The sequence below is a fragment of the Emys orbicularis genome, chromosome 4, assembly GCF_028017835.1.
Source record: "Emys orbicularis isolate rEmyOrb1 chromosome 4, rEmyOrb1.hap1, whole genome shotgun sequence".
Taxonomy (NCBI): domain Eukaryota; kingdom Metazoa; phylum Chordata; order Testudines; family Emydidae; genus Emys; species Emys orbicularis.
Window position 1 is genome coordinate 62,144,808 of NC_088686.1, and position 14,272 is coordinate 62,159,079.

The following is a 14,272-nucleotide window of genomic DNA, read 5'->3' on the forward strand; positions in this document are numbered from 1 at the left end:
TCCAGACCCTAGCTCCTAATGTTTCAGAAAGGGTCTCCAACCCCATTTATATCCTGGTTGGAGCTATATGAATCTACCTGTTAAAATGATTAAGCAATAATTTACACTGCTTGTTTATGCAGGGTCATAGCATCTGAGTTGAGGTGACAACCAAGAAGCCTTAATTTCTATGCAGGATCCTAGGAACCATCACCCTGCTAGTCAGTGTCATAGCCAGAATTAACACTGGTTAGGCCACAACTGGAGTACTGTGTCCAGTTCTGGGCACCACATTTCAAGAAAGATGTGGACAAATTGGAGAAAGTCTAGAGAAGAGCAACAAGGTTAAAGGATTAGAAAACATGACCTAAGAGGGAAGATCAAAAGAATTGGGTTTGTTTAATCTGGAGAAGAGAAGACTGAGAGGGGACATACACCTCTCCCTCGATATAACGCTGTCCTCGGGAGCCAAAAAATCTTACCGCGTTATAGGTGAAACCGTGTTATATCAAACTTGCTTTGATCCACCGGAGTGCGCAGCCCCGCCCCGCCGGAGCGCTGCTTTACTGCGTTATATCCGAATTCATGTTATATCGGGGTAGAGGTGTAACAGTTTTCAAGTACATAAAAGGTTGTTACAAGGAGGAGGGAGAAAAATTGTTCTCCTTAACCTCTGATAGGACAAGAAGCAATGGGCTTAAATTGCAGCAAGGGCAGTTTAGGTTAGACGTTAGGAAAAAATTCCTATCAGGGTAGTTAAGCACTGGACTGACTTGCCTAGGAAGGTTGTGGAATCTCCATCATTGGAGATTTTTAAGAGCAGGTTAGACAAACACCTGTCAGGAATGGTCTAGATCAGGAATGGTTCTAGATCAGTGGGCCGTGAGCAAGTTTCAAGGGGGCCGCCAAGTAGGGCCAGTGTTAGACTTGCTGGGGTCCAAGACAGAAAGCCAAAGCCTCACTGCATGGGACTGAAGCCCAGGGCCCCAAGTCCTGCCACCCGGGGCTGAAGCCGAAGCCTGAGCAATGTAGCGTCATGGGGACCCCTGTGACACGGGGCCCTGGGCAACTGCCCTACTTGCTACCCCCTAACGCCGACCCTGGCTTTATATGCAGAAAACCAGTTATTGTGGCACAGGTGGGCCATGGAGTTTTTAAGCATGTTGGGGGGGGGGCTCAGAAAGAAAAAGGTTGAGAACCCCTGGTCTAGATACCACTTAGTCCTGCCATGTGTACAGGGAACTGGACTAGATGACTTCTCGAGGTCCCTTCCAGTCCTATAATTCTATGATTAGAACTCAGGAATGTCTAGCCCTGAGCTCAGACCACATTGTTCTCCTCCTTTTACACTCACCCACACCCCAGTCCACCCCGGACTGCCCTTAGCTGAGGAGGTACAACCCTGTCCTTCCAGGAGGATGAGCCATCTTCCTGCACAAAAGGAAGGAGTGGGAAACCTGAAAACAAGGGGAAATTGCCAGCATAACTGAAGTTCTTTTAAAAGAAGATAGGAAACAAATTCCCTTAAATATATTCACATAGGGCTTCTCCTTTTGTCAATGTTCTCTAGTCAAAACAACAACACTTTCTAGTCCAGTAAGAGTTTCTTTTAAATTATCAAAATCAGAACAATTATTTTTTTATCTTGAAAATGTTTCTCTTCTTCACTTGCCCTATAACCTAGCAGTAAGCTCATATTCCCCAAGGCCCAGATCCACAAAGGTATTTAGGTTCCTCACTTTCATGGATCTGAGGAGTCTGAATGCCTCTGTGGATCTGGGCCCATGTGATTGGGCTAACATTCAGCAAAATGAGACATACACCCTGCATAGTTTTCTAGGTATCTGCCCCCACTGTGCACTGGAAAGGCTGCCTGCTCCATCCTAGCTGGCCAGTGGCCTAGCATTCTTAGCTATTGGATCCAGCTCCCTGTCTGGATCAGTTGCCATTCCTTGCCAATTCTCCCCTGTTCCTGGCCTCAATTCCTAATGTGGCCTCTCTCTTACTCAGACCAAGAGTAGGTCTAGAAGTGGCAGCAGGGCGAGGTGAGTCACTGTGAGGAGCAGGTAGTGAGGAGAGACCTGTCTCCCAGACATCCAGAAACCTTCCCTCTTCCTTGCCATAACATAGCAAACTCCCAGTTGACAAATACCTGGAAGCTAGGCTCTAAAGGGTTAACTTTAAGCTTTTTGATCAAGTCTGCAGATGAGCCCAGATCTGATCAAGTCAATTTCTTTTTCTAACTAATTGATTAAAGCATGTTCTGAAAGCACACCTATGAAAGAGGTTGGGCAACAGAACTGTTCAGTTTGCCTGTGCAATTATAAACAAGATTCTAACAGCTGGGGGTGAAATTTATTAGGTGATTCTACCTACTTCTCTCCCTCTCCGAGTATTATGAGGATTCAGTAGGCAATGGCTGTAAAACCCTTTGAAGATGTGATGGTATCATCACCACAGGATGTGACCAAAAAATCTACTTGATTTTTTTTTTTTACCATACACCACAGAAAGCTGTGGAGGTGACTAGACTGCACAGGATCAGTTCTGACCTTCTTCGCTAGTACTCATCTCACAGCTGCTCTCTCCCCAACACACTGTGCTAATAATCTTTGATTCTTCACCCCCACTCTGTTAAGGACATTCTCAGACACTCTTCATAGACCAAGTTGAGCCATTAATAACACAGGTATCATATGGTTATAACTCACACACCACTAAGGAAACATACCTGGTAAGGGAATGAATTCTGACAGCCACCTGTGGCATGAGAGGAGGATGCATGTTTTTTATCTTGTATTTTGTTTTGATTTTATTTGCCTCTTTATACCTCCTGGTCTGAATATTTTGTATGGGCACAACTGTATCCATAACTCAACACTGAATGGTAAGAGTTAGCAATACTTAGCTCATATATCTGGCTTTTCATTTCATCCATAGACACTAAAACACTTTATTTACTGACAGAGAAACTGAGGGATGGGGCAGCTTTATGATTTACCCAGAATCACACAGCAAGCCCTTGGCAGAGCTGAGAACATAAGAGAATACTGTACCTCTACTTTTCCCCATCACCCTGCCCAGGCTGATTCCTCCATGTTCTATACCTGGTCTTAAGAAAACCATGAACTTACAATGTATTCTACAGGCAACTTCTGCAGATGTGCTATCAAAATACTTTGCACTTTTGTAACTCCTTCCATCTGGGGATCTCAAAGCCCTTCACAAACATTCCAGCCCCATTTTATAGAGGGAGGCAGTCAGGCACAGAGAGGATGTGACTTGCTTAAGGTTAACTTACAGCCAGTTATTGTTAGAACTCAGGTGTCCTGGCTCCTATCTCATGGTAGACTAATCTCACTTCTTGGATATTAATTACATGTGATGCTTGGTAAGGGTGACAGAGTGCTGGAGAGATACCTGGCCCTGCAGGTGAGATGCAGGTACTTCTTCATAGGCTGTCAGCCATTCAGCAGCATCCTCTGGGCAGAGAGGGAGGGGCAGCTCTATACTGCAGCTTCTGCTGCAATTAACAAACTTGGAAGTTAGAAAGCGACTCTTTCAAAGCACAAAAGAATACCCCTTCCTTGTGCTGAAGTCTCCCAGTGGGGAAAGGCTGTTAAGGCGCCTCACAGAGACCCGTGATAAAAGCTCTCCTCCTCCTGCTGCGGGAACCGTGTTGCCTTTGGCACAGGGAAGAGTTTGGAAAGTTGCAGACTTTCCTCTTTTGATGGATGAATCTGCTGTTTCAATTCTCTCCGGGACGAAATCACGTAACCGCTTCGCACGGACTTTTCGGGGGACTCTGGGACCACCACAATGGGAGGAGAGAGGCTCAGCCCCTTTCAAGGCAGCTATAAAGCCAGGGCATGCACCCTTCCAAATCACCAGAGCAGAGCTGAGAGAGGGATCTTAGAGAAGGTTAACACAGGACGGGACTGAAATTACTAGGCAAAGACACAGCCAAAAAAAAGAAAGAAAAAAAAAGCGCTCTCTGGTACAGAGTCTCAAGGATCAACCTGACAAGGCAATTTGAAGAAACTCATTCGCTCAAGCAAAAACTATAGGAACTCAGGATGAGACTATGAGACCCTGGAAACTGCGGAGGGATCTATAGGCTGAGAGGAGATTTACTGGGTGTCCAAGCTCAATAAGGAGCCATCTCCCGGGGAGCGCACAAGGGAGGTTCCTAGACGGTTCAGGTGCTGAACTAGTGACTGGCTGGACGGAAGAGAGGCTCCCTAGACTTTTCCCCAGGCCGGGACCCAGAGTCTGGGCGGGATCAGCGCTATGGCCACGGGAGGGGAGAGCAGCGGCGGCAGCCCTGGGGAGCCAGCCCCCTGGCTCAAGGACACGGTCCGGCCCGCCCTGCTCCTCGCCAGCGCCTTCTTCCTCTGCCTGTGGGCGAGGAGGCGCCTGAGGCCGCAGAGCGGGAACCCGCCTGGTCCCTTCGCCTGGCCCCTGGTGGGTAACGTCCTGCAGCTGGGCCGCCTGCCCCACCTCACCTTCTGCAAGATGGCCCAGCGGTACGGCGACGTCTTCCAGCTGCAGCTGGGCCGGCGGGCCGTGGTGGTGCTCAACGGCGAGGCCGCCATCCGCCAAGCCCTGGTGCGGCAGGGCGGCCAGTTCGCCGGCCGGCCGGACTTCCCCTCCTTCCGCCTGGTGTCCGGCGGCCGGAGCATAGCCTTCGGCCGCTACAGCGAGCAGTGGCGAGCCCACCGCCGCCTGGCCCACGCCAGCATGCGGGCTTTCTCCACCGCCAGCGGCCGCAGCCGGCAGCTCTTCGAGCAGCACGTGGCGGCAGAAGCGCGGGAACTGATCCGGGGCTTCCTGCGGCGGGGCGCCGGCGGCGCCTACTTCGACCCGTGCCCGCTGTTCACGGTGGCCAACGCCAACGTGATCTGCGCCCTGTGCTTCGGCCAGCGCTACAGCCACGACGACGGCGAGTTCCGGGCGCTGCTGGGCCGCAACGACAAGTTCGGGCAGACGGTGGGCGCGGGCAGCCTGGTGGACGTGCTGCCCTGGCTCCAGGCCTTCCCCAACCCCGTGCGCCGCGTCTTCCGCGACTTCCAGGCGCTCAACCAGGAGCTGCACGACTTCGTTAGGGCCAAGGTCGCCCAGCACCGGGGCACCTACGACCCGCGGCTCACCCGGGACATCAGCGACGCCGTCATCGCCAAGATCGAGCAGGGCGGCGGCGGGGCGCAGGAGGGGCTCAGCCGGGACTACGTGGAGGGCACCATGACCGACATCTTCGGGGCCGGCCAGGACACCACCTCCACCGCCCTGTGCTGGGTCCTGCTGCTGCTGCTCAAGCACCCGCACCTCCAGCGCCAGCTGCAGGCTGACCTGGACCGCGTGGTGGGCCGGGACCGGCTGCCCACTGCCGAGGACCGCGGCTGCCTGCCCTACCTGGAAGCCTTCATCTACGAGACGCTCCGCTTCAGCAGCTTCGTGCCGGTTACCATCCCGCACGCCACCACCGCCGACGTGGTGCTCCAGGGCTTCCGCATCCCCAAGGACACGGTGGTCTTCATCAACCAGTGGTCGGTCAATCACGACCGGCACAAGTGGAAGGACCCCCACCTCTTCAACCCGGCCAGGTTTCTGGACAGAGAGCAGAAGCTGGACAGGGACCTGACCTGCAGCGTCATGATCTTCTCCATCGGCAAGAGAAGGTGCATCGGCGACCAGCTTGCCAAGCTGCAGATCTTCCTCTTCACCGCCATCCTCCTGCACCAGTGCACCTTCGAGGCCAACCCGGCCGAGCGGCTCACCATGGACTGCATCCACGGGCTGGCCCTCAAACCTCTGCCCTTCACCGTCTCGGTGAAAATGAGAGACACCCCTCAGAGCTGCCGGGCTGGGGATGCCCAGTGAAGAACCACCCTACTCCGAGCCCTCTGGGTGCACCCTGCTTGCTGCGCTGGGCATGCCAGCTCGCCCTGCCTACACTCAAGAGCAGATATCTCCCAATGGGAACGCTCTCTGTATAGCTTTAGGTAAGATCATTGCTTGTATGAGGGGTTTTCTCCCCCGCGCAGTTACTCCCTTTCCCAGGAAGGTCAGAAGCCCTTCGCTGTGAATTTGTGTTACCTCCCCTTTGAAAGCCTCCAGCCGGTAAGGAGGGAATAGAAAGCCCCCTTCTGCCCGCTGCTCCCCACCAACCTTCTTGCTCAGTAGTCTTCTGTCTGCTCCGTGTTAGATCAGCTCTGACTCCGATGCAGTTTCATTCCATTTCCGATTGGTAGTGACAGCATGTGGAGCCAGAGGCGATTTTAACACAGCACCTACTGCCAAGTGAGCTGTAGTTACCTTGATGATACCTTTTTGCAGGTCCGGAGTCTCAGCGATTTTCGCTTTCTAGAGATCAGACGTTTCCGATCTCTGGCTGCACAGGGGAAGTCCTTCACCCTGGCTTCTGTATGTGGCAGAGGTTTGAGCAGCAAGCTTAGCCTGAAGGCAAGAAGGATTGAGAAAAGAAGCGCTGTCTTTGCTAACTTCCCTGAATTATTGTTGACATAAAAGGGTCGGCGTATGCGCACTGCCCCTTATTAAAACTTCAGAGCCTTACAACAGCTCATAGCAAGAAGTGAAGGGATCTAGATTAATAATGATTTATTCCACGTAAAGCAGACCATGGGAGTGTAAACCACCTGTTAAATGTACACTAGCCCCGCTAGAACTGCATAAACAAACCTACTAGCAGGCAGTCGGGTACTCACCTGCCCTAATTATTTGCATTCCGATTCAGACAATGAGTTATACTTTTCCCCTCCCCGGAGTCTAAATTTTAATTCGACCGGGTATTAAATGGTTAATACGATTTACCGGGAGCCTTGCAAGAAGTTGTGTTCAGGAGTTGACACTGTGACATTAACTTTGGCACGAGATCAGCATCTCCATTATGCATATAAACAGCCCCACCACAAGCTTGGGTTGCCTTCAGATTGCACCCTCTCCGTACAAAGAGTGTCTTGATTGTTTCCTGCGGGGCGGACAAAGTAAATTTGGCAGAGCCTGTCGGGGTTTTAAACGCTTCACTAACGAATGCAAGGAGGTGAAAGTCATCCTTGTTGAACGCCACAGCAGACTGCCAGGTTTTGCCTTCCGCTGAGTCAATCCTTGGGGAACAAGTGTGTGTCCTGAGTTACTCTCTGAGCAGGAGGAGAATTCAAGCTGAGTAGCACTTCCTTCCCGGCAGCTTTCCCCTCTGCCTGGCAAACCCAGAGCTTGGAGAGCCTTTAGCTTATCTAGATAGCGCTGCATACTCGCTGATATTTTACACCCAGCACTCTCTCTCCCCCTACGATTAAGCTTTGGACACAAATACATTTGTCTATGGTGCTTCTCCGAGTTATTCTTTTGTAATATGAATGATTTCCATTTTAATTCATGGAATAACAAAATGTGACTGTCCCTTCTCAATAAAATATCTTTGGCACAAATGTATTATTGCATTGCTGGTTTTGGTTGGTTGGGGGAGGGAAGCAGGGGAGTGTCATTTGTTCCTAGACTGCGTTTCCCTGCTCTGCAGAACTACCCTAAACTTGGCCACAAAGATAGCCAGCAGAAAAATCTTCCAGGGAGTAGCATATGAGGCTCCATTGCTGGGGGTGCATGTGTGCATGCTCCTGGCCTGAAATCACTATCCCAAGGGACAAGGATATTAGCGGGGGACAATGTTTTCCAAACCCTCATGCCCATTGAAACAGCAGGGATCCCATGGGTTGTGTGTAATCAATGGCGATCATAGACTGGGGAGGGAGGGAGAGCAAGATTGTGCACTCCATTTATTATTTATGGATAGGGCTCTCCCAAATTCACAGTCCTTTTTGGTCAATTTCATGGTCATAGGCTTTTTTAAATTCTCAATTTCCTGGTTTCAAATATTTATATCTGAAATTTCAGTGTTGGTAACCAGGGAGCCCCGACCCAAAAGGGGGGGGGGGGTTGCAAGACTATTGTAGGGGTATTGCAGTATTGCCACCCTTACTTCTGCACTGCTGCTGACAGGTGCTTCCTTCAGAGCTAAGCAGCACAGACTTGAGGGTCCCATGGTATAGGGGGGTCATCATTTTGGGGGGGACAAGGCCAGCCTTACCCATGGGTGACTGCCCAGGGCCCCATGGTCAGTGGGGCACTGTGGTCCCCCCACACACATAGCCCAAGGTCCCTTTATCCCCTGAGTGCTGGGCCCAGAGCCGGGAAGGGCCTGGCTGAGGGCAAGGACTCCAGAACCTTTGTAAAAGTGGGGGAGGGGCATTGGTGCTGGAACTGGGATGACTGGGGGCCAGGTCCCCCCCCTTTCTAACATGGGTGTAGTTTGGGGGCAGAGGCGGCATTGCCCCCCCCCCAACTGCAAGCCTTGGGCAGGCATGGAGCAGCAGAAGGGGCTGTGCTTCGTGGTGGCATTGACCCCCAAAACTGCAAGCCTTGGGCAGGTTTGGAGTGGCACTGGCAGGGGCTGCACTTCACGGTGGGGGAGCTGATCACCGTTATCAGCTCCTCTGCCATGAAGAGCAACCCCTACCTGCCCCCACCGAACTATGCCATGTTAAAAAGTGGCAGGTATGGCCCCCGCCTCTCCCCCCCCACACTTCCGGCACCATTGGCTGGGGACACCCCAGCCGGGGGCTCCTACCAGGCTCCAGCTCATAGTCCCAGCCAGGCTAGGGAGGGACTGGACAGGACTTCCATTTCCCCTACCTGGGCCACTCCCAGGCTGGGTCAGACCCACCTTTGGGAACCTCTGCCAGCAGCAAGAAGCTCTGTGGCTACTATGTGCTGTGAGTCCCTCCCCGCCATGACTGCAAAGCAATGGGGGCAGGAAGCGGGGCAGGGGTGCTGACCTTCCTGAAGATGGGGGAGGTTCCCGGAGGTGGGTCTGATCTGGCCCCGGAAGCAGCCCCCGCAGGAGAAGAGGAAGTCCCATCCCTCCTAGGACTAGCAGCTATAGCCCAGCACATGATAGGAGCACCGACTGAGGTGGCCCCTGTCACGCCCCCATGGGCAGCACATGACTCCCACATTCGGAAACTCCCTAGAAGTGGGAAGGGACACCGGCACCTGGACCATGGCTTCATCCCGAGGCCCGCTCCTGAAGCCCCCGTCATTTGTGCCTCTTTACCTTCCCCCCGAAGGACACCTGCTGCTCGCACCTTTTCACTCCCTCCCACCACCCACCACTTGTGCCACTCTGCCCCCCGCCTGCCAATGAGCGACATGCGGGGGGGGAGGGAAGAGGCGGAGTGAGGGCAGGACCTTGGGGGAAGAGACAGAGAAGGGGCAGGAAGAGGAGCAGTGTGGGCAGGGCCACGGAGAAAGAAGACAAGTGGGAGTGCGGCCTTGGTGCGGAGTGTGGGCAGAAGTACTGCCCAGGCATCCTTTCAGCAGTGGCAGCGCTCTAAAGGTGGCAGGCTGGTGCGCCTCCAGAGGGAGATGTGCCACATCCAGTTTGGGTAGGCTTAGCCTCCCCTGGCCTCTTACACCCACTGCCCATGCCTGCCCCTTCCCAGCAGATTTCACAATGGAGACCAGATTTCATCATCCATGATGCATTTTTCACAGTTGTGAATTTGGTAGGGTCCTATTTATGGAGCACCTACAGTGAGCAGGTAGCATTGCACAAAGCTAAGAAGACAGGGTCTCTGCTCCAGGGGTTGTGATCTCGCTCAGACACAGACAGAACTATGTGAGGGCCCATGTTTGTGGAGGAGGGAAATTGTGTAGCAAACACACTTGTCAGGATTCACACAATCAATCTATTTTAAGGATATGAAGGAGACAAGGGGCTGGTAGGTGCAGAAGAAGAGTGGCTTTTCTGAGTTCACAGGGCAGCACTGAAGAAGGCACAAGTGTAAAGTGGGAGACTAGAAAGTGGCAGGTAGAGGGGGAAATGACCCATTAGCACAGTGATACTGACGAAGGCTCACAGCCATAAGTGGTTCTGTAATGTGTCTCCTGGCTCTTTGTAGCACATGATACTAAAACACTGTGTGATTTAATTATTAACCAATCTAAGTTATTATTAACCAGTCAGGATGCTTTTACTATGTTATTAATAACATAGTGCAAGTTGATAACTTAACATTTGCTGTGAGAATTATACATTATATATATCGTCTATACACTAGCATAAATGAAACTATGAATTCACACAACTGTGGCTCTTTTGGGTAATTGCTAATTTGGCTCTTGAACCACAGGTCTGCGTATCACTGCCCTAGCATATGGCCTCGATTCTTCACAGTGAGGGCTGAACTTACTGCTGTTGAAGTGGGGAAATCAGGGTTCTCTTTAAAGGAAATAGAAGGTTATCCTGTTAACCAGAACATTTATGTGATTAAAGTGACAGTGTCTTACTTATGGATACTTAGAGTAATTTGGTACTTGAGAAAGTTATAATAGCACTGTTGAGGGCTGAGCTCTGTTGTGCTAGTCATCAAGGGGCTGCCCACTCGAACCTACACACCTCCAAGACAGAGAGAAGCCTCAGCAGGAGAAACAAATCTATACACATATAGCTCATTATTATATATCCCAGCAGTGCCAGTGTTAGCCCAGTGGGGGCCCCAAGCAGGAATATTCCCGCTCCATACTAAAACAGGCAAGTTTTTATAATAAAAAGGAAGTAGGGGTCCCCTTGAGCTGCTTGGGTCCTAAGCAATTGTTTAGTTTAATTATGCCTAGCCCCGGCTCTGTATCCCAGCAACTCCCGCCCTGTGAGAACTTGTGAATGCTGCAGGGAGCCCACAGGTCCCCTGCTATTGGCTCTCCTTGATTCCACCTACTTCTACTGGTCTCCACTAGGAATATGTCCAGAATAGGTTCATTTGTGTTTGCTAACACATTTCTGAAAATCACCTCTTACCTATTTTAAAACTCTAGTTTATATAACTTACCCTGTTTACAGTGGCCATTTGTTGAACATGCAGGTGTCTATTCTAACCCGGAACAAGTAGCATGGCTGTTACTCTAGTTCAGCTGAGATGGTGGTGGTATGATCCAGCCCTACAATCTGATTTCCTGCAGGATCTCCCGCTCACAGAAATCTTCTTTCACCCAAGACTCCGCTCAGTCTTGTAGGTTGAGTGAAAGAGAATGGGCTTTGAGTAGGCAACTCCTTAGTGAGTCTGGGGTGGCTACATTAGTGAGAAGTAGGGGGTACACAAGTGACTCACCTTGTTCAACCCACCCCAGTGTCTGTGAAAACTTTAGCTCAGTCTTCCCCTGTGTTCTGTCAGCTACAGACTTCAGAAAAAAATATATTTGTAACCATTTACTTTTTTTTTTCTCCTCACTCTGCCTGTTCTGTTAGGCGCTGTATAAACGCAGAACAAAAAGACAGTCTCTGACCCAGGAACTTACATTTTAAGTATAAAGTTCAGAAGGAATCATAAAAACCTCAAAAAAGGACCTAAAATAGCTTTTTCTATGTATAAGTGTCATTGTGTTAAAGTCAGATGCTTAGGCCCTTGCTGGTGTTGATCCTGTGTGCCAGGTGTGATCCCCATTCTCCAACACTATAAATGACTGAAACCCTTAGGCGGACTTGCCTACCTTCCAGCTTCTTGCTGGGCCATGTAGCTCCCCACCCTCCCATAAGATGTCTTCATCCTTTCCAGCTGTCCAGAATATGGCTGCTGATGCTGATCCTTCTTTCCCTTCTTCCCCTGCCAGGTACTAGAAGGAGTTGGCAAAAGAGGAGGAGCCTAGGAAAGTGAGGAAGTCAGAACTTAGTGCCTTCTGCTCCCTCTATCCCCTTATGGAACTCTGAATACCAAATGCGGGAGAGGAGTAAGAGAGCAGAGCTAGAAGGAAATCTAAGATTCTCTGTAACTTGAAGTCTTTAAATCAAGATTTGAGGACTTCAGTAACTCAGCCAGAGGTTACGAATCTATTACAGAAGTGGGTGGGTGAGGTTCTGTGGCCTGCAATGTGCAGGAGGTCAGACATGATGGTCCCTTCTGGCCATAAAGCAGGAGCGACAGAAGCACTCTAAAAGTGTGTGTGAGGGGTGACAGGTGCCTGAACCGTGGCCCTGCCCTGCCCCACGTCCCTGCCCTTTCCCCCCCCCAAGATCCCACCCCCACACCGCCTCTTCCCCTGAGGCCCTGCTCCCACACTGCCTCTTCCCCCCACGACCCCGCCCCCCACTCGCTCCTCTCTGTCCCTCCCCCCCATTGCTTGCCCTTATGGCTGGTAAAAAGTAGAAGGGCATTCATTTTTAGGCAATCACAATGCAAATGAACTCGCCACTATCAGTCTCAACCGCATATGATCCAGGAAATTAATTATTTTTCTTCATGATAAATGGAGTCATCCATCCGTTTTCTCCATCCAATTTGACACAGAGTCACCAGGTTCTAGACCTGAGTGACATCTGTTGTAAAAGTGGTTATAGCTTTTAGCCTTTTATCCAATTTGGGTACTCTCTTCAGGTCTGGTCCATATGAAGATAGATTCTTTTCCAAAGTTTGAACAGTAGTTCTGAGTTGTCTTCCCATCAGGACTTGTGCTGGACTATATCCAGTAGCTGCTATTGGTGTTGATCTGTAACTCTCAAAAGCAAGGAATGGATCTTCCTGCTGCAGGATTTTCTTAACTGTCTGTACAGCTCTCAGTCTCTCCATTCACTTGTGTGTAATGTGGACTGCTAGTAATATAATCAAAATCATATTTCGTTCAGAATGACAAATTCTGCTGCAGTGAATTGTGGTCATTGCCTGCCACTAATTGTTCTGGAATAGTCAAGTCAGCAAAGCTGCACTTCAGTTTCTCAATAACACTGAAACATGTTATGCCTTTCAATTACATTATTTATACATATCTGGAAAAATAGTCCACAATGACCAGGTAATCATGTTCTCTTAATCTGCAGCTAGTCTCTTCTCAGAGCTCTCAGACAGAGGGATTTATATACTGCATAATCCAGCATTGTCTCTTAAATTGATTTGTACTGGATCTCCTTTAAAAACTCCAATATCATAAAATCTTCCTTCTTTCTCATCATGGCTGCCACACAGCAGCTGACAAGGTTGTTGGTCTTTGATTCTTTGATCACGTGCACTCTGAATGCAAAGCGTTTGTAAGTTGTTTCTGTGGTAAACTGGCCCATGTAGTTCAGAATACCTCCAGAGCTCGTCAGAACTGTGTCAAGTGACACCATCACCTTCATCCCCACCCCTGACAGCTGATAGTCCTCTCAGAAGGAACTTGACTCAGGAGCTGATGTCACAATTTGAAAGTCAATAGTCTTACCATGAATATTCAGTTTCACTCTCCAGGCAGGCTCTGTTTCATCACACATGATAGATCCCAAAAACAATGGCTCTTGATTGTAATACAAGTCAGCTCCCTGACTGCTTTGGTGCAGCAAACAGCTGCAAAATGTCCATATTTCATGCATGTATTACACCATGTGCCTCTGACTGGAATGCATCATCTCTTGGGATCTGACTTTTTCTACCCTTTGTGCATGTAGGCTGGAAAATGTCCCTCTAAGCCACAGAGTTCTTTCTCCTTGCCCCAGGGGTTTTATGACAACTTTTAACACTCAAGTGTCTGTTTATAGCTTCAAAGCTATTTTCAGTTTTTTTAAATTGCTCCTGCCTTCTGTTCTGTAGTTTGAGTAATTCTGACTGTTTTTCTATCTGTATAGCTATGGCTAGGGTTAAATCTCTCTTCAATTGTAGCTGCTGTTTAACCCAGTAACCAACCAGTCTGATATTTTTATGTTTTGCATTCCCAACATCACAGTTTTCAGCCAATGTAAGCAGAGCTCTTATAAACCATTGAACATTTCCCCCGGTTCTTGAATTCTCTGGTGAAAACAATGCTCTTTCATAAACCGTATATCTCTGAGGTATAAAGTATGCATCAAACATAACCAGAACCCTTTCATAGTTATCTTTGTGACTGTCTTCAATTAAGTCCAAGAATGTAAATATATGCTTTGCTTGCTTCCCCATAGCATAATTTAAAGATGATACCTGCATATCTCCAGTTTCTTTGTGCAGCTTGGTAGCAATGCAAAAGCTTGCAAAATATTGTTTCCAGTCTATCCATTCTGAAGGTTTGTCAAAGCTGAAGTTCTCTGGGGCATTGAAGAGTGGAATATTGATAAGATCCTGCAGCCTTTATTGCTGTTCTTTCTGTCTGCAACTTTTGTTGCTCTGTTCGCAACCTTTATTGCTGTTTTCCTTCTGTTTCTATTCTTAATTCCGCAGCTAACACCATGTCAGCATCCTGTACAGATGTGGATTGGTCACAGAGCTTGCTTATACACATC

At 49.6% G+C, this 14,272-nt stretch overlaps 1 protein-coding gene across 1 annotated transcript; it reads left to right on the forward strand.

Annotated features, from left to right (window-relative positions):
* The first annotated feature begins 4,269 nt into the window (after nucleotides 1–4,269).
* Nucleotides 4,270–5,859, forward strand: LOC135878179 (cytochrome P450 1B1-like). The gene has a single exon (XM_065403768.1). The coding sequence runs from the start codon at nucleotides 4,270–4,272 to the stop codon at nucleotides 5,857–5,859; it is 1,590 nt and encodes a 529-aa protein (XP_065259840.1).
* The last annotated feature ends 8,413 nt before the right edge of the window (nucleotides 5,860–14,272 follow it).

Coding starts and splice junctions, on each gene's coding strand:
- LOC135878179 (XM_065403768.1), top strand. CDS start 4,270: ATGGCCACGGGAGGGGAGAGCAGCGGCGGCAGCCCTGGGGAGCCAGCC.